This window comes from Leptinotarsa decemlineata, unplaced genomic scaffold (assembly GCF_025532065.1).
Source record: "Leptinotarsa decemlineata unplaced genomic scaffold, Ldec_3_MD MMD2_tig00000199_RagTag_RagTag, whole genome shotgun sequence".
In the NCBI taxonomy this organism is placed as follows: Eukaryota; Metazoa; Arthropoda; class Insecta; order Coleoptera; family Chrysomelidae; genus Leptinotarsa; species Leptinotarsa decemlineata.
Window position 1 is genome coordinate 10581064 of NW_027412544.1, and position 21847 is coordinate 10602910.

General features: G+C 33.1%; 1 protein-coding gene across 1 annotated transcript; it reads right to left on the reverse strand.

Moving 5' to 3' along the window:
• Positions 1–1224: 1224 nt before the first annotated feature.
• Positions 1225–21463, reverse strand: LOC111515073 (beta-galactosidase-1-like protein 2). Its single transcript, XM_074172921.1, has 4 exons — positions 21107–21463; positions 12623–12966; positions 8948–9257; positions 1225–2310 (listed from the first exon to the last, which is right to left on the reverse strand). Exons 1-4 carry the CDS (start codon positions 21354–21356, stop codon positions 1295–1297), a joined length of 1920 nt encoding a protein of 639 aa, XP_074029022.1. The 5' UTR covers positions 21357–21463; the 3' UTR covers positions 1225–1294.
• Positions 21464–21847: the final 384 nt, after the last annotated feature.

Sequence of the window (21847 nt, forward strand, 5' to 3'; positions counted from 1 at the left end):
CGATGAAGTTCATTATCATCTTCAGGGAAAAGCTACAAAATTTGTATGATGGTGATACAATATAAAAATTATTAATATGAAATGTCACAACTTACTGTTAGTGAGGTTGGCCGTGTCGAAAAGAATGTTACATTTAAACAATTGAAACATGTCAATACAAGAAACAAGTCATTAAATTGAAAGAGGTTGACTTCTAACTGGATACAAAGAAGAAAATTGTATTAAAATTATTTACTAAAAATCGTTAGTTGTTTTAAAATTATGGATTACCGGTAAAAATCATGTGGTTGAAGAAAAAAGAGAGAGACACAAAACAATTGACAATGTCAGCTGTCATGTAATTCAGTTTGAAAAGGTGTGTTTGTTTGTAGATGATAAAACTATGGAATAAAAGGGAACTATTCTGGTGCAATTGTGATCAGAGACATCTGCTGTTCTGTAAGTAACTCAATGAGAAATCAAAAAAAAATCAAATATGTTAATTAATTGACAACATCCTCATTAGTCTTGAGGAAAACACGTGAAGAGGAGTTGTTAAATGAAAGTAAAACCCTGCCATAGGAAGGTTGGAAGTTTGTTAAAAGAGAAAATATTTAAAATGTTATTAAATTATGTTAATGAAAAACCAGAATTATTGTTGGTTTGGAAATCATGTAGATTTTTGTCAATGTCTAATGAAAAGGCATAGATTTCACTGAGGTGATCAATGTCTGATATTTTATTCAGGCAATTTTTGGATTGTAATATAAATGACATTTCCAAAAACAATTTTTTAGATATATTTCTTCCAGCTGATGAAATTTTTGTTGAATTATAGTCCAACAAAAATTTTATCAACTGGAAATAATTGCCTTGATAGAAGATCAGACATTGATTACCTCAGTGAAATATATGTCTTGCTACTAAATATTGATAAACATTTAAATGATTTTCAAACCAGAAATAATTCTGGAATTTCATTAATATAATTCACAACATTTAAAATATTATCAAAGAAAGTTTCAACCTTCCTATGGCAGAGTTTTACTTTCAATTAATATTTCAACTGAAGTGATTCATCTATTTCAAAAATAAATACTTTCGAAATGTCTATTCCAATTGAAGATATTTTGTTCATATTTTTTTTAATTAATTAATTACTATACACATTTCAATCTTCCTTCGGGAAATTTTAACACTCCTATCTATTATATAGAGAGTATGATATAGAAATAATATAGTATGAGGTTGAATTTTATATAATTACTGTTCAACGACTATTAGATAAATAAGATTTAAGATCAGTTTATTTAACTCAATCATGCGTAGGTCCTCCAAATATTTGATCTTCAGAAAATTTCAATATACTTGGAGCATTGTAATGTTCGAAAACAATTATATCGTTGTCTCCTCTTCTCAGAAATGGTCCTGGTAAATATAGCGCCTGTTGGGGTCCTACAAAGAAGTATCTTCCTAATACAAAACCATTCACAATAGTTATACCTTTTTTCCAATCACGCATATCCAAATAAGTATCAGAGGGTTCATCTTCAATATTCAACTTGAATTTATAAAGTGCTGAGACCTTGTCTCTTCCATTTACCGGGTGCCACCCATTCAAAGCATTATTCCAGGATTTTTTGAATTCGAGTGGTACAATTTGCCAATCGGTGATCTTAACATTATTTAGGTAAACAGGATCAGTGAGACCTTTAGGAATTATCGCACCCAAAGTATTTCTCCCAAAATTTTCAACAACTAGATCTAGTGTTGCTCTTTCAAGCGCTATGTTACTCAGAGTCAAAGTAGAATCATGTAACCTCCAGAAACCGAAACCATTCACGTCACTTTCATTTTTTGGAGGTGGAGAAACCAGTTGACCATTTATCAACACTAATACTGTGTCTCGTACGTAACCGGAAATTTTGAGAACACTGTGTGCTGAAATATGCAGATTGGTTTTACGATATACAATATATCCAAAACTTTGGCCTGAATTATGGTTGATATCAAGCTTTTCCATAGGAATAACATCTTTACTAGCTATTTTGGTTCCAAATCGATCCACCACGTTTGAAATGAGCAATTGCCCTTCAGGTCTGAGGTCAGCATATTTAACAAGGGGTTTCAGGACTGGTGGGTTTGGAATTTTGGTTTTGACTTTATTATGGGCATTTATGACTTCTTTTATGAATTCATATTTGTTTGATGTTGCTCCATGTTCGGATATTGGTGCATCATAATCGTAGCTAGTAGTATCAGGTAATAAACCCGAATTGTTGTTATGGCTTGACATACTCGCAGCACTCATGAAACCAAAGCTAGTACTTCCTGAAATGAAAATTGAAAATTTCATTAATAATTTTGTATAGAATCTAACAAAGAAGAATATATATCTAGTATGTATAGTGGTATCGTCGAAAACATAGTCTTCAAAACAGAATCAGTACAAGCTATTCTCTGTCGTGTATCTCGACGGCAACAAGGGACACTAATGACCGATGCCTGCCACGACGCACACAGGGTAAAATCACCTAAAACCTGTCCAAAAATGAAATTTGTCAACTTCAATTGTCACAGGTAATGATGGACATTAAGATAGGTAGATAAATGGGTCATCCTTTGTGACCATCGTTACCTGTGTATGTCCATTATTTGTGACATGAGAGCAGTTGAAACCTAGCGTTTGTTCACTACGCATGTGTTTGTTTTAAATAACCCCTTAAATCTCATTTGTTTGCTTATTTATTAATTTATAATTTGTGTTATATTGGTGAAAAAAATTGCTATGGATATTGTTGGACAAGGTATGTACTATATTTTAAGATACATAAGTTTTATTCAATAAGCTTTATTTTCGATTATACAGAGTAAAATCATTTGTATGAAAAAAACTTGTATTTTCCGTCATTCTTCAACAATCATGGATATTTCAAACATGTGCAACTAATTGCAACAAAATGATACTTACATTTCATGACACTTCAAAATTTCTAGAATAAGTTTATGAAGCAAAATCATTCACAAGTATTCACATTTCATAGAATTTTTCTGTTGAATTTTACGCAAAATTATAGTTTTAAGTGATATTTTATCAATTGTTACAGATTGTGGATCTTCTGTTATATCTATGACAAGAAAAAAACTGCACGAGCTTGGTTGAGCAAGTCCACAGCGACTGCTTGACAGAAAGCTCCAGGATTTGGAAGAAAAATTTGTTGAAAAAACCAATTGCCCCCCGGAAAAACGTGATGAACTTCAAAAAGTCGTTTATACTTTTAAAGTGGTATATAAACGTAAATGGCTTGCTTGTAGTACAGGAAGTCGTTTCTTAGAAAAAGACCACGAATGGCTTAATGGTGAGCCTTTACTATATGGCTTGATGGTGAGATTTTACTACATGGTAAAGTCTACAAGAGTCGCGTAACTGACAAAAATGCAAAGAAACAAATTCACAAAGATTTTAAAGACAAGTTGGGATGACTCATGGATATTCATAAGGTTGGGTATGGCAACATCAATGACGTTAACACTTCACGAAAATTCTTCCAAAACTCTGAAGAAGCAGCGAAAGGAAAGAAAAACTGAAAAAAAACAGAAGGCAGTATGAACAAGCCTGTGGAAGCTATTATACAGCGAAACACATGTTGGGATATTGCAAACTGTCTAGTGAAAATCTCACATGAAGTGTGACTTGGTAACGTAGGATAGCATAGAAAAAACTGAAACAACAACTAGAGCCTGCCAAAGGATCAACAAATGTATCTCTTGAGTAAAGTTCTTTTGTTAGCATGTGAACAATCTCATCATTCGTAGTAACATCTTTTCCAGTTACAAGTTATAAAAAGACAAGTAGAAGTAGCAGTCGTTGTTAATGGCTGAATTAAGGAGAGAAATCTAACTACTCTAGTGGTAGCACTGCAAGTGCAAGTGCTGGTACTAAAAAGATTCCATAACATTCTGTTTGAGAATTTGAAGAAATCAACATTTATTTTGTTCCCTTTTTTAATTTTTTTGTAACGCCAATGTTTATTTAAATAATTGAAAAACGTCACTTAATTATAAAAATAATTGAATTTGGAATTGTACAACATTCACAAAATAAAAACAGTTTTAGAAGCTATAAGCAGCCCAGTTTCTTAGTAGAACGTAAGTGTAAACGTAAGCTTTTCAATAACATAATTTGGTAGCAGAGCGTCGCTATCGCAAAAAAAACATAACATAATTGGTAGCAGAGCGTCGTTGCTGGTCATCGCTTATGATTTATCAGCAGAAACAAGACAACTAGTAGACCGCAGGTAACCGGCCCATCCAGCTTTCGCTGCAAGGACGGTGCCCATAGCGAGATCTTCGAAACCTTTTATAAAGTGAGTCCATTCCTATCCTTATTATCGTCATACTGTTTCCTTTAAGCACTGTTTTGGTCAGCTTGGGAACTGTGTTTGCTCTTTATATACGATTCGCTGTCAAAGTTCAGTCAAGATGTGTGAAAACAATAGAAAACGGGGTTCATTAAAGGCAAAGTTAACTATATTCTCTAAGTATGTGGATAATTTGAAGGGGAAGTCAGGCATTTCAGATCTTGATATCATTCAACTAAAAGATAGATTAAAAATAATTGAACAAACTATGATTGAATTTGATCTGTCATTGAGTGTTCGACAGATGAGTTAGAAAGTAAAATTTCCGAAAGACAGTCATTTGAAGACTCTTTCTACAACCTTACTTCAATTGCAAAGAAAATGATAAAAGATTTTGAAATTCTTTGTAATCAAGATAATGTCTCTTCTCATTCTTCAATTCTTTCTCAGCCATTGGCGAATAATTCAATTTCAAACCAAAACTTCAATGTCAAATTACCTACTATAAGTTTACATTTGGTGGAGAGTATGCAAATTGGTTGGAGTTTCGCGATACTTATGAATCTTTAATTCACCAAAATGTAAGTATAACTGACATTCAGAAGTTTCATTATCTTCGATCGGCTTTGGCTGGAGGCGCGACTCAGGTTATAGGTTCTCTTGAATTTACATAAAAAACTATGCAGTGGCGTGGAAAGCTATGCTTGAGCGCTTTAATAATAATAGAATACTAGTTCAGAATCATGTCAAGGCTTTATTTAGGGAATTAGCAGATGGCATAAGAAAATGTATGGATACTGTTTCAAAACATATGCGAGCGTTGGAACAGCTCGAACAACCTACGGATAAATGGGATACACTAATAATTTATTTAGTGACAACAAAATTAGATTCCTCTACACTACGCGAGTGGGAGGAATATAAAGCGTATAACAATTTACCGGCATTAAATGACCTTAAAATATTTTTAAAATCACGAGCTGATTTATTAGAAACTTTGGAGGTAAATAAACTTGAAAAATCTGCTAAAGCCAAAATATCTAAAAATTTCGTCGCAACCGATAATATTAAGTTCAAATGTAAAGTTTGTAGCAAAGAACATTACATACAAAATTGTTTTCAATTTTTGCAATTGCCGGTTGACAAGAGATTAGAGAAATCAAAAGCTTTGAAATAATGCTTGAATTTTCTACGACCCAGACATAAAAGCTATGTTTGTCGTCGGGGAACTTGCAAAAAATGCAACTCAAAACATACTTTATTACATTTCGAAAAACATGTTTCAAATGAATTGGATGTTAATAACGAGGACCCATCCAATAATAATGTTTCAACTTTGTCTTCTCGGGTGTCAGATTCACACATCCTTTTGTCTACAGCATATATGTTCAAGTATCAGATGCGAACAAAGTTTCTCATACAGTTCGTGCATTGTTAGATTCAGGATCACAATCAAGTTATATTACAAAAAATATATGTAGACGATTGAATTTAATCACTAATCCAATTAATTTATTAGGTTCTAGAATAAGTCAATCAACTTTAAATATAACAGAAAAATGTAATTTAACAATTCAATCTCTTCACAATGAATTTTCTGAAGATATTACATGTTTAGTTATTCCTCATATTCTCAGTGAGTTACCGAGTGTATCTCTCAACATTGAAGGCTTGAATATTCCTAAAAACCTGATTTTAGGTGACCCGTCATTTCATGAACCAAGCCAAATAGACATGCTTATTGGGGCTAATTTGTTTTGGAATTTGTTGGCAGAAGGTCAGATTTCGTTAGGAAATAATCAACCTGTCCTGCAAAAAACACGTTTGGGCTGGATTGTTTCCGGTCCATATAATAAAGTTCAGTTTTCAAATTAAACAAATAAGAAGAATGATTTTAGTCAAATACGCGATATTCAATTTCAATTATCGCGTTTTTGGGAGTTAGAAGAATGTACAGATGAAAAAATGTGGTCAAAAGATGAGATGGCTTGTGAAAATCATTTTATAGAAAATATATTGCGCAATGATGATGGCAGATTTGTAGTGAAATTGCCATTTAAAGACGACTTGGAAAAACTTACGAACTTACGATTCTTACGAACACGCAAAGTACCGATTTCATTCTTTAGAACGTAAATTTCAAAGGCAACTCAATTTGAGGGAAGAATACATAAAATTTATGAAAGAATATGAACTTTTAGGACACATGAGTAAAATGAAACAAGGTGATGCTAATATTTTCTCAAAATTCTGTTACTACATGCCTCATCATGCCGTGTTGAAGGAAGATAGCATTACCACAAAACTACGTGTTGTTTTTGATGCTTCTGTTCCAACAAGCAGTGGTTTTCACTAAACAATATTCAGCTAGTAGGACCAACAATTCAGAATGATTTATTAGCAAAAATACAAGAACTAACTAATAGTGACATTTGGCATCATATTCCTAGCAGTCAAAATCCGGTGGATACCTTATCTCGCGGATTGATGCCTGACGAAATAGCGAATGTTCAGCTGTGGTGGCATGGTCCATTGTTGCTTTCAAAAGGTTGTGAGGATTGGCCAAATAAAGTTAATTCATTGAAAACAAATGAATTACCAGACTTAAAAAAGGAAATTCAGTTATTCAGAGTACAAAATCTTGAAACCTTCTCTTTTGAAAACCTTTCCAAACTAAAAAGAGTTGTGTCATGGATTAACAGATTTGAGTCAAACTGCCAAAAGAATGTGCAGTCCCGCAATTTCAGTACATTATCCGTACTCGAGATTGATAAGGATTTTAAAACACTTTTAAAATTAGCTCAACAACATTCATTTTATAATGAAATTCAGATCATGACAGGAAACAAAGAAAGAAAGAAAGTATCAGAAATATTAAAATTTAGAATTTCAACCCATTCCTTGATGATGACGGTATTCTGAGGGTCGGAGGTAGATTACGAAATTCATTGTACAGTATCGATAAAAGACATCCAATCATATTAAGTGCTAATCACCATCTGACTACATTAATATTCGAGCATGAACATTCCATACTCATGCATTGTGGTCCACAGCAATTATTGGCATCGTTGAGAGAAAGGTATTGGCCCATTGGTGGAAAAATCCTTGCTAAAAAAGTAATACGATATTGTGTCAAATGTTTTCGCACTAAACCAATAGGGATACAGCCACTCGTGGATCAATTCCCCGCGTCTCGTCTACAGCCAGCTCCGCCTTTTAATACTACTGGAATTGATTACGCGGGTACTATTTTGGTCAAAGATCGTAAAAGTCGAGGATCAAAACTCAATAAGTGTTATATAGGACTCTTTATTTGTTTTGCCACAAAGGCGATTCATTTAGAATTGATTTCAGACTTAACCAAAGATTATTTTCTAATGGCATTTAGAAGGTTCATGGCTCGTCGCGGAAAACCCTCTCATTTATTTTCCGACAATGGTTCAAACTTTGTTTCTGCTAGATCTCATTTGAAAGAATTGGGTAAATTTTTGTCAGATCATAAAAACGAGTTAGAGAATGAAATGTCTGAATTCAATATAAAATGGGATTTGATTCCTCCTTATTCACTTCATTTCGGAGGGATTTGGGAAGCTGGAATAAAATCAAGTAAGGCTCATCTAAAAAGGGTTGTTGGCTTTGCGCATTCGACTTTCGAAGAGTTAAACACAGTTCTTGTGCAGGTAGAGGCAGTATTAAACTCACGGCCCCTTTTTCCCATTTCCTCCGATCCTGAGGATTTAAATCCTCTTACCCCGGCTCATCGAACTCCAACAGAGAACTAAATGGAAATCGTCCCAGGGAGAATTGAAAATTGGTTCCTTGGTCTTGATAAAGGAAGATAATTTATCTCCTTTGAGATGGAAGTTGGGACGCATTATTCATCTATATCCCGGAAAAGACGGTGTCAGCAGAGTCGCTACGATCAAAACATCAATTGGTGATATCAAGAGATCTTATGTAAAGTTATGTCCACTTCCAGATTCTGTTTCCAGTTAGATGTTGGAAGAATACGTGAGGCCTTCCAAGGCGGGGGGCATGTTTGAGAATTTGAAGAAATCAACATTCATTTTGTTCCCTTTTTTTATGTTTTTTGTAACGCTAATGTTTATTGAAATAATTGAAAAACGTCACGTAGTTGTGAAAATAATTGTATTTGGAATTGTACAACATTCACAAAATAAAAACAGTTCCAAAAGCTATAAGCAACCCAGTTTCTTAGTAGAACGTAAGCGGTCCAGACTTTAGCTTTTCAATAACATAATTTGGTAGCAGAGCGTCGCTATCGCAATAAAAAACATAACACATTCCGAAGAACAGCTAAAACGATTTCATCGAAAGTTCACAAAAACCCTGTTAATGCGATACAGATAACTAGAGTGAAATGAGGTACACAAGAGCCTTTTCAGGAGCCCCAAAAACTTTTCAAGAGTATAAGTTAAATGGGACTAATTTACTTGGCCTACCTAAAAGCTCCTAGAAAATTGTTGAGCAGATTGAAGTACATGCCTCCATCGACAGTTCAGGAGACATACGTGAGTGACTTCCTTCCTATTATTTTTCCCAAAGGATGACCATATTTTTAGGCTTGACGATTTTCTACTCACCTACAAACATGTACATGTTAACCGATGCGGGATATCCCAAAATATTCTCAAGTTGCGTTTTGTAGGCGCTAGGAGCGCCATGGTGATGATTATCCATCCAGTGATCGAACCATCCTGTGTAAGACTCCATTGCCATTCTGGGCTTATTGGGTTGCATTTCGACTAACATGTCAAGCATGGTTTTGGGATCCCCTGCAAAATTAGCTGTTTGTAGAACGTCAGGAATAGCTCCATGCTTCCCATTTCGAGGTGGATCGCAGGTATATAATAATTCAATTATGCCATGATCAATTATCATTTTTCTAAGTGCCTAGAAATCATTAAAAAAATATGGTATTTGAAGAAAAATTGAGAGAAAGATAGATTTGTCACTTCATTTAAATTAAAAAATGAGAAAATAACTCTTTATGGGCGTGTATGTAATTTACTCGTACATTAAGATATATAATGAATTAGCTGCTGTTTGTCTAAACGCGATAGACTCAAAAACCACTGAACGGATTTTCATACGGTTTTTACCAATGAATGGGGTGTGATTCAAGAGGAAGGTTTAAGTGTATTGATTGATATATTTTGTGCAAAATGATTGAAAGGTGTTGTTACCTAGAAAAATATTCACATAAGACATGGTAATTGGAAAGATAAATATTTAGACGGATATATATTGATTCTCATCAAATAAATATATTCGACAAACCGATATGTTCGACAAGCGTATTGAAGAATAATTTTAATTGCGTTTTAGGTAGTGAATCATTCAAAAGGTTGAGATCTTATTTTCCTTTTCTGATGTCTTGAGTTAGATATGTTCAAATAACATTTTTATGATTGATATTTTATTTATTCATCGACACTTATTCTATTGAATAAAATATATAATTGATAAATGTATATGTTTATATACTGCTTGTTTATATATCAATTCTATTTTTTATATTTATTTTATTTTATTTATATTTTACATAATTGTGTGTATTTTGCCTAAATTTTATTTCTGTACGTGTGTATTCTACTTTGTCAACAAAACAAGAGTTTTTTCGACAATAAAGTATATTTTGATTGAATGATTGATAAGAACTTCACAGATTGTGGATAGAGAGCTACTACACCATATAACTCCCGTGATTGATCCACAATGATCTGGAATGTTCCGGGGAAATCCCGAACTTTTTAAACTCTGTCCATCCAAAAAACAAAGTAATCAAAACAATGATAGATGCGTTATCAAAGGATGGTCAACATACACATTAACATGTATTGGGTATATATAAAAGCCTTCTTACGATGGCCAATCAGATTTAACTGCAATCGGCTGGAGCAATTCATTCAGCCCCACAGTTACGTTTTAACGCCAGTGGTGTGTACAAATACGGTATTTTCAAGTTAAAAATTTTAAAAATGTCAAGTAATGATGCGGCTGAGAAAACTGCTGATTTGTGTCCCTACACTCCACCTAAAAAAATGTCCTATACCCAGCCGCATATTAATGAAAAAAAATCGGTCGTTACTTAGTGCGACTCTGTACAAGCAGCCTTGTGTGGGAGATCACGTGCCTTAGGCATTTTAATGTTTTGGAGCACCCTATTGCTTAGATGGACATAGTATAGATTATTCCCAAACATTTCAAAAGATTCAAAAAAATACTCTCAAATGTCCTGGCCTGTTCTAGATTTTTCTAAGACAATAACGTTCCACCCTTATACTACTTCGAACGCATACGCTTCAGGTGAAAATGTTAACCTTCTACATGGATGAGCTGATGTGACATGTTTAAAACAAGTATGTTTTAAATATGTTTTTTTCTGTTAACCAGTTATCGCACCTCTACGAACGACTACTCTCAGAAGTCAAAACTAACGAGGTCTTACCTTTTAACGTGAGATTCCTAATACGGGTTGGACGATAGCAAGTGAAAATCGAGCGTTCAGCCTGGGGCTTGAACCATCGACTCAGACATCGGCCGATTGACTGAGTGAACAAAGCACCCACGTCGAACCGCCTGGCTACCGACCGACATAACGACACATACATATTTACTACCCGTGTGAAGCCGGATAGGATCGCTAGTCGACGATAAAAGATAAAATTTTGCATACTAATAACAACATTTACATAATGAATAATTCAAAAAATAATCATCATTTACTTATTACATCTGCTCTTCGTTTTCATCACAAATTGATTTTTCTATAATTACTCAAGAACGGTCAGTGAAAGTCAATAGGTATTCCCGATTCGAACGAAAAAATTAAGATACATTTCTGAAACTCATTTCTGGTACGAATATTTTCAGCCTCAATGTTTCGTTGAGTCAAAGAATCCTCAGTTGAAATCGTCCCATGTAAGAAGCTGAAACGGTTTTCTGAATATCTATTTCTGTTCTCTATACATGGGTGGAACATATCTTCCCTATTAGCTGATGTAGTTGTAATTGGTTAATTAATTGAAGGAAAAATGGATGGCACGTAGACATGAAAAGTGAGTTCTTGTGGAAGATTTACAGTTTCTATGGCATCTATTGATTTTCTTCAATCTAATTTTTCATTCCTGCAATATCATTTCAGAATATGAGCCTATCTAATATCATTATCATTTATTGAAATAACAACCAAGATATAACTCTCACTGTTACACGCTGAACTCATTTGGTAGAGTTTGAATTATTGGTGTGAGCCACAGTAAACCGTTTTGGGTTGCATTGAAGGGTCTACCCCTAACTAAGATTGACTTTAAGTTATGTAGGGGTAGGATAGGTTCGAAGTAAGAAGTGAGGAAGTCTATTCGACCCTTTACTGCAATCTGAGTGGGTTTATTGTGGCTAACATCAGTTCGAACTCTACCAAATGAGTTCAGCTCATTAACGGAACAAATAAGTTTATTTTGTGAATTATCTTCAAGTCATTAGAAGAAACTCTGCCAAATCGTGAAAATCTGATTCTGCCGCCGGGGTAGGCACAAAGTATATGCCTCCTCTTCCACCATCTTCCAAATACAGATCTTCCGTAACTCCGACTTTGTCGTTACTTCAAAAGTTTAAGGAAAAAAATGTAAAACCGAAAAATCCAAGTGCACTCATCAACTTAAAAAAATCGGGTAGGTACATCAACAAATACGACAAAAGATTTTTTTTATTCTTCAAGAGAACAAGAAGTTTCTTTTTCTCATAAAATCAATGATTCAGGAAATAGATTCTTCTTCTATAAATTCAGTTTTGCGGGATAATTTACATATTATGCTATATTTTTTTTTAATTCGAATTCTAATTATCATTATCGGGTTAACTATAATTATAACTGGATGATTGACATTTTTTTTTGTATTCAACCTTTCTGTAGGTAGAATAATCTTGTTTATGGTTTTAAAATAAAAAACCTTGAGATTCAATTGAAGTCATTACTCTCTTGAAAACTTCAACATAGTAATTTTTGTGAAACTTGTTTGCATCATTTGGATATAAAGAATGTTGAAATCACTTTATAGTGCTTCCCAAAAATAATGCAGTTATATCGTTGACAAAAATATTTCTCACACAAATCAGATTTTATTTTGTAAATTATCAATTGTTCAAATAACTTTTATCAATACCCCGTTTCCTCCCTAGCTGAAATTTCTGAATGATCGTATATATCACTTATTCAATGTGAAATCGTACGAAGTATATACTTTTGACTTTACCTGCAAATACGTTTGATCGTCCCTTTTTGTACTTCCATATTCATTCTCGATTTGAAGTGCTATGATGGGACCCCCTTTTTGGAATTGGAGGTTGGCTAGGATAGGCATCAAAACGTTAAAAAATGCTTTAACAAAGGAAAGGAAATATTTGTCTCCTGAGTTTCTGACAGAAGTTGATTTTCTTATTATCCAACTGGGCATTCCACCAAAATCCCACTCAGAGTTGATATAGGGTCCAGAACGAACCAAAGCAAATAAATCTTCCTCCTGAGATGTTTTCAAAAACTCCTCTAGGTGGAGGAAGTCTTGAAATTCAGAACCACCGTTCCCAAAGTCAAAATGTCCTGTAATCATTCTTATTATTTCAATTGGTTTTTTAAGATACCTGAAGGTTATTGGATAAGTATTTCAGCGGAAAGTTATTATAAACGGTAAAAACTACATGAAATTCAATAACAATAGGTAGAATTTTGTATTAATTTGTATGTATTTTACTTTTCCATATATGTTTGGCGAATGAAATGAATAGATGCATGGTTGATCTATTACACTAATTTAATTGTGAAAAATTAGTCAACACAACTGTATGAAATGCACTCATCGACTAACGAAAGTGACTAGAATAGGACTAGCGGATGCATCTGTTCTTAAATAACTAACATTAGGGGGTGAAGCAGAGGCGTAACAAGAATTTTGAAATATGCAGGAACATGTCCCCCGCCTTGAAAGAAACATGTTTCGACGTATCAAAGAGTAATCATGACTTAAACTTAAAACTGTTCATCATGTCAAACATTATTTAAAAAAATAATTCATGACGGTTAATAAAAATATATCACTTTTAATGTCCATCTGATAATGGGCATAAACAATCTGTTTGAGGATATTTAGCTCAGTGTTGTGATTCCTGTGTGTGAGTGGAACACTGAGAAGTCTGTGAATGTAGCAATAAAAGGCTGCCATTTTATATTAGTAAGAGTGATTACAAAATAAGGTATGACATAGTCAGTTTGTGTGACTAGATGTGTGTGTGACTAGATACTATAGTCTAATTCATCTGATTTATTTATGGCCAAATCTAAGAAATTTAATTTATTATCTGATTCAAGCGCAAGCTTAAAAATTATAATAGTGTGAATTGAGCTGATTTTGTTTGAAAGATTGTTAGCTGTATCAGAATTGAGTTTCATGAAAACGAGACAATCGTCTACATACCTGAACCAATGTAACCTCAAACTGCAGTTTGAGGAGTGCCAGAAGATGACAGTACTACCAACTGTCGAAAGCCCTCGCAGATAATTAATAGAAGATATAAAGCTTCAAATCCTTTTTGTAGAATTTAATATTGAAATATATATATATATATATATATATATATATATATATATATATATATATATATATATATATATATATGGAACCAACAATACGGTGGTCATGTAAAATATTGGACACAACATGACCACCGTATGAAACATCCTCAAAAAGTTCATCCCTGATGATGGAAACAATTTATTAAATTTCCGAAAGCTTGGACAAACTTTAAAGAGTACTCTTTCATTTGCTGCTCAGCCCCATTATTTGTTGGTTCCATTCCTAACTAGTCAGCAACGATTACCTTCTCCTCTATATATATATATATATATATATATATATATATATATATATATATATAGCTGCTGGAAAATAATTCCATGAAAATAAAAAATAAATAGATAAGTACTCTCTGATCATTCCCATATTGATTTCAATTCAAGAGCCACCGGTATACAGCTGTTTCAGCATATTGGGCATCGTCAGTACCGGGCAGGCGGTCCTCGATTGAAGACAAAATGAGAAAAAACCAAGAAAGTACTTGATAAAAATAGCTGCGTAAACGCAAGCGAAACATAAGTGGAACCACCTTTGGTGTGACACCAAAGTCAACTTGCCAAGTTTTTATGTCAGTGTTGGTGGTTTGACCAATCAACCGACAACTTGGCAAGTTGACTTGGGTGTCGCACCAATAGGTGGTTCCACTTATGTTTCGCTTGCGTTTACGCAGCTATTTTTATCAAGTACTTTCTTAGTTTTTTTCTCATTTTGTCTTCAATCGAGGACCGCCTGCCCGGTACTGACGATGCCCAATATGCTGAAACAGCTGTATACCGGTGGCTCTTCAATTGAAATCAATATGGGAATGATCAAAGAGTACTTATCTATTTATTTATATATACATATATATATATATATATATATATATATATAGAGGAGGAGAAGGTAATCGTTGCTGACTAGTTAGGAATGGAACTAACAAATAATGGGGCTGAGCAGCAAATGAAAGAGTACTCTTTAAAGTTTGTCCAAGCTTTCGGAAATTTAATAAATTGTTTCCATCATCAGGGATGCTACAATATGATGGTGTAAGTAATATTAATATATAATTATGAGTGGTTAGACTTACAACTTTTTGAGGATGTTTCATACGGTGGTCATGTAAAATATTGGACACAACATGATGGATGAACATTGATACAATACATTTATAAAACTGGTTAAAGGATGTCTAATATTGGATAAAATATTTGTGAAAAACGTTACAGTTTAAAATTATTTTGAAGGAAGAATAATGTCACATGTCGAAATTTCACAAAACATTAATTTGGAGGGATTGACAGATAGTTGACATGACATATGTCAGTGGTTCTAGTGATAAAGGCTGTTACCAACTTTGACTTGTAAAGAATTGTTATGGAAATTTCTACCTGTGCAGCTTTATTCTTTTTTTATTTTTTTAAAAGTGAATATAGGATAATAACAATTGGATTGAAATATATAATACATTATTCTATTAATGAATTCATTGAAACATTGTTATATGGATTTTTATCTAACGTCAAAAGATAGGAATATATCTCACTAAGATGATTAATGTCAGTTTTTTTGTTGATGCAATTTTCATTTTCAGCAATGAATGCCATTTCAAGAAAGGCTCTTTTTGTTAAATGTGTTTCACTAGCTAAGACCTTAGTGGCATCAAAATTCATATGGTGGTCAAATTTATTGACATGTTCAGCTAAAGCACATCTTTCAGGATGGTGTCTACAGTCACTTTTGTGAGAAGTTATTCTGGAACTTAAAGTTCTTGACGTTTGACCAACATAGATTTTGTTGCAAGATTGACATGGAATACTATATATTACATTTATTCGAGAAGTAAGGAGGGGTTTATCTTTAACTCTGGTGTGTAAAGTTCTTATCGTGAGCACTGCTTTAGTGGCTATTTTAATATTTGGTAATTCATTGAAAATTCTAGAGAGTTTGGGAGTGATCTCCTTAATGAAGGGTAAAGTACTATAAAAAACTGGAGTTGGAGCAATATTAATTCCATTGTTATCAATTATATTTGGGTTTGGTGAGGTTATATTAATGTCTGATATGGATGAGGAATTGAACAAAATATTTTTTAACATACTCAAAGGATATGAATTATCCAGGAAAAGTTTAAGTAAAATATCAAGATTTTTTTTATGGAATTGGATGTCAGAGATTTTCAACACTCTATTTTTCATTTGTTTAACTAGATTCACTTTCATCGAGTATTTGTGATATGACCAGTAGTTGATATATCTTCCTGAACTACAAGGTTTTCTGTACCAATCTATCACAATATTATTATTGGTAGTTCTTATGAACCTTGTGTCAAGAAATGGCACGGAGTGGTCAGTGTCTTCTGCTTCCATAGTGAATTGAATGTAAGGATCATAGCTGTTCAGTGTGTCAAGAATCTCTTCAGTACAATCCATTGGTAATGCAACGATGATATCATCAACGTATTTTTTTAAAAAATGAGGTTTAAAAGATAAGACAGGTAATACTGTGTCTAAAAGGTCATCCATAACATATGCAGCTAGGATTGGTGAAATTGAAGCACCCATTGGTGTACCAAATGTTTGTTTATAAATTTTGTTATCGAATGAAAAATAAGTATTGTCAAATAGGAATTGAATAAGGTTAATGAAATTGTCTTCTGAGAGAGTACAATGCAATTTAATATTGTTCCATTGCTTGTGGATTGCTCTTATACACGCATCCTCATATACATTGCTGAACAGGGATACCACGTCCAAACTGGCTAGAATGTAATTAGGTGGTAATGAGGTGTTGTTAAATTTATTTGTTACCTCGAATGAATCTTTTATGTAGTATTCATTGTCAAAGTCATATGCCTTCGTCATATGCCTTTTACATGACCACCGTATGAAACATCCTCAAAAAGTTGTAAGTCTAACCACTCATAATTATATATTAATATTACTTACACCATCATATTGTAGCCTCCCTGATGATGGAAACAATTTATTAAATTTCCGAAAGCTTGGACAAACTTTAAAGAGTACTCTTTCATTTGCTGCTCAGCCCCATTATTTGTTAGTTCCATTCCTAACTAGTCAGCAACGATTACCTTCTCCTCAATCTACAGGCATGGGGTTCTACCATAACATCGCTACTACATTTGGTAACACAGCAGTTCAGGAATTGAAGCGTTGGTCCAAGACAAAGATGAAATTGGCAAAGGAAATCAATAGAAGGATCTTCTTGCTGCAGTGCAGGAAAAATAATGTCCTCCCGCTACACATTACAGCTACTACAAGACCAGTCGAAAACCTTCTCCTAAGACAAGAAGCACACAATAATGCCAAACAACAAAATCACAGGTTAGGAGTGAAACTTATAAATATTGAAATTGCATCAAATCATAAACTTATAACTAAATTACAATCTTCCCTAACGTTACTAGGTAGAAATATAATCTCTCTTACCAATGAGTTAACCTTCCATAATTTTCAAGGCAAACAACTTCGTGCCTACAACAAACTTTTCCATAGAGTAAAATTTAAAAATTTAAATAAGTTAAATAATCTTAAACTCCATAATTTACAATTAAAATTAAAAACCAATCCGAAATGGTTAAAAAACATTTCTGACATAGCAATTCCAGAAGAAGTTGCTTCTTTCTTGGCCTTAGGCCCAAAATTTTGTATTGAACCAATAATAGGCAAAGATATTCCCATCAAGAATATCTTAGCAGATATAGATTGCATCACTTCCACTATCTCTGACCTTACCCAGAGGAATATCGCAGTAGCAAAAGCAACTAACATCATCACTAATCACATTCATAATCAACAACATAAGTTTTCTCTTTATCGAAATCTTCTCTTTAAGTCCAAATGTTTTTTAAAAGAAAATCCTAACTTGATCCTCACTCTTTCAGATAAAGGAAATGTAACGGTTGTTATGGAAAAATATCAATACATTCAATTGTCTAATGACATTATCAACAACAATTCTGCTTATAAACAATTAAATAAAGATCCTACCAATTCCATTCAAACGAAAGCCAATTCCTTGATAAAAAAACTAAGAGAATCAAATCAAATTGATGAAATGATGAGAAAGAAGCTGACTAGCTACAGCGGTATTTCCCCAAAGTTCTATGCTCTACCCAAGGTACATAAACCGACACTTTCAGTAAGACCAATTGTAGCCTCGATAGGATCTCCTACCGAAAAAATTGCTGCACTGTTAACGAATATCTTGACGAAGGCATATGACTTTGACAATGAATACTACATAAAAGATTCATTCGAGGTAACAAATAAATTTAACAACACCTCATTACCACCTAATTACATTCTAGCCAGTTTGGACGTGGTATCCCTGTTCAGCAATGTATATGAGGATGCGTGTATAAGAGCAATCCACAAGCAATGGAACAATATTAAATTGCATTGTACTCTCTCAGAAGACAATTTCATTAACCTTATTCAATTCCTATTTGACAATACTTATTTTTCATTCGATAACAAAATTTATAAACAAACATTTGGTACACCAATGGGTGCTTCAATTTCACCAATCCTAGCTGCATATGTTATGGATGACCTTTTAGACACAGTATTACCTGTCTTATCTTTTAAACCTCATTTTTTAAAAAAATACGTTGATGATATCATCGTTGCATTACCAATGGATTGTACTGAAGAGATTCTTGACACACTGAACAGCTATGATCCTTACATTCAATTCACTATGGAAGCAGAAGACACTGACCACTCCGTGCCATTTCTTGACACAAGGTTCATAAGAACTACCAATAATAATATTGTGATAGATTGGTACAGAAAACCTTGTAGTTCAGGAAGATATATCAACTACTGGTCATATCACAAATACTCGATGAAAGTGAATCTAGTTAAACAAATGAAAAATAGAGTGTTGAAAATCTCTGACATCCAATTCCATAAAAAAAATCTTGATATTTTACTTAAACTTTTCCTGGATAATTCATATCCTTTGAGTATGTTAAAAAATATTTTGTTCAATTCCTCATCCATATCAGACATTAATATAACCTCACCAAACCCAAATATAATTGATAACAATGGAATTAATATTGCTCCAACTCCAGTTTTTTATAGTACTTTACCCTTCATTAAGGAGATCACTCCCAAACTCTCTAGAATTTTCAATGAATTACCAAATATTAAAATAGCCACTAAAGCAGTGCTCACGATAAGAACTTTACACACCAGAGTTAAAGATAAACCCCTCCTTACTTCTCGAATAAATGTAATATATAGTATTCCATGTCAATCTTGCAACAAAATCTATGTTGGTCAAACGTCAAGAACTTTAAGTTCCAGAATAACTTCTCACAAAAGTGACTGTAGACACCATCCTGAAAGATGTGCTTTAGCTGAACATGTCAATAAATTTGACCACCATATGAATTTTGATGCCACTAAGGTCTTAGCTAGTGAAACACATTTAACAAAAAGAGCCTTTCTTGAAATGGCATTCATTGCTGAAAATGAAAATTGCATCAACAAAAAAACTGACATTAATCATCTTAGTGAGATATATTCCTATCTTTTGACGTTAGATAAAAATCCATATAACAATGTTTCAATGAATTCATTAATAGAATAATGTATTATATATTTCAATCCAATTGTTATTATCCTATATTCACTTTTAAAAAAATAAAAAAAGAATAAAGCTGCACAGGTAGAAATTTCCATAACAATTCTTTACAAGTCAAAGTTGGTAACAGCCTTTATCACTAGAACCACTGACATATGTCATGTCAACTATCTGTCAATCCCTCCAAATTAATGTTTTGTGAAATTTCGACATGTGACATTATTCTTCCTTCAAAATAATTTTAAACTGTAACGTTTTTCACAAATATTTTATCCAATATTAGACATCCTTTAACCAGTTTTATAAATGTATTGTATCAATGTTCATCCATCATGTTGTGTCCAATATTTTACATGACCACCGTATGAAACATCCTCAAAAAGTTGTAAGTCTAACCACTCATAATTATATATTAATATTACTTACACCATCATATTGTAGCATCCCTGATGATGGAAACAATTTATTAAATTTCCGAAAGCTTGGACAAACTTTAAAGAGTACTCTTTCATTTGCTGCTCAGCCCCATTATTTGTTAGTTCCATATATATATATATATATATATATATATATATATATATATATATATATATATATATATATATATATATATATAGTTATTGTGATTGTTAATTATTGAATAATGAAATTAGTTAGCTCCCTAACTATATTATTAAAGGAGGGGGTAAACGAGGGGGTAATAACAAAATATTTTTTCACATTCAAGTTCTCAAAATTTAGATAAATGGCCAATATCTAAAGAGTCTAGGGAAGTGATTTTTTCTTGATATTTATCTGTTAGGTTACCTCAGACGTAGATTATTTGATTCAGGTACATACTTTCAATGAATATTACTGGAGTTTGATCCCAACACCAAACTGTTATTTTCAACGCCTCGACACGTGTTTCAATCACCAAGTGATCATCTTCAAGAGGAAGATCAAACAGTTTAATCTCCATCTTGAATATGATTACTTGGTGATTGAAACACGTGTTGAAGTGTTAAAAATAACGGTTTGGTGTTGTGATTGAACTCCAGTAATAGTCATTACTACACCAAAGGTTCCAAACAGTGCATCACAAAAACATATTCTTAATAAATGCTAATTCCATCGTGAAAAAACGACCTATTTACCAGGACAATACATGTAAAATGTTATGAATGCCAGGCCTATTTTATGTAACTGGATTTTTTCTTAAGTCAACATTATCAAAATGAAAAGTGATACAGAATTTGAGATTGAATTTTTGAAAATGACTAAAAGCACGTCAACTAAGAATTTTTGAAATTTTTCATGAAAAACAGCATTTTGTGCAGTTTAAAATCAAAAACCTTTCTATTTAACAGAATGAATCTCATAATGATAAGAATTCATCTCTAATACCCAAATTACTTCTTTATTTTTTTTGTCTGATCGAATCGAACTCACTTCACTTAGCTGACTTGCTGTGATAATGAAAGAACATATAAAAGGAATATTCATTTCGAATATTCCATAATATCATTTCCTCACCTTCTTCGAATTCGTGCAAGTTCCATGGCACATATGTTTCTACTGCATTCAAACCGGCAGCTTTCATTTGTCGCAATCTGTCTCTCCAATGCGCTCTTGGTACTCTAAAATAATGGAAAGCTCCACTATATATAGTTATCTCCTTATTATTGAGAGTAAAATGTTTTTGTCTATCCGACAATCCAGCTTGTATGCCATTTCCTCTGTAATACTCATACAGAGTCGGTAAAGCAGTTGGCACAAGAGCCATGGTGAGGTTTCACTGAATAACGCCAACAAAATAAACTGTGGAGATATACTCGTAACAATCAGGTTTTATAGCAGAAACGCTCTAAAGATTATTATACTCGCGATCGATAATGAAATTCAACTTCAGAATAATTTATCTGTTCGTAAATAAAAATGTTGGAAATCTATGTATCAGTTTATTGATTCAAATTTGATTATGATCGAAGTACCTACTTTTCTTATTTATTTTACTCTAATGAATGGAATTTCGTTATCAATCATCAAAAACAAATGACGGATTTTGTACTCATTAAACCAAATTATTATGTCTAAATGACTACTCGAAAGAAAAAAAAATCATGAATGAGAATCTGAGAGAAATCACATACACATACATAACAGTAGTTTACAGCCAATTTACGACTGTAATGCCGGACGCAGTTTGTTAATTTTTGGTTCCTTAATGCGAAAATGATAGTAGAAATTTCCTAACACGTAAGATTTTTGAGTCAT

Bases quoted from the DNA above. Each gene is read 5' to 3' on its own strand.
- LOC111515073 (XM_074172921.1), bottom strand. From the start codon at position 21,356: ATGGCTCTTGTGCCAACTGCTTTACCGACTCTGTATGAGTATTACAGA. The intron at 9,258-12,622 runs GTAAAGTCAAAA...AATGATTTCTAG, and splicing joins ACGATCAAACGTATTTGCAG to GCACTTAGAAAAATGATAAT. The intron at 2,311-8,947 runs GTGAGTAGAAAA...TTTTCATTTCAG, and splicing joins TAACATGTACATGTTTGTAG to GAAGTACTAGCTTTGGTTTC.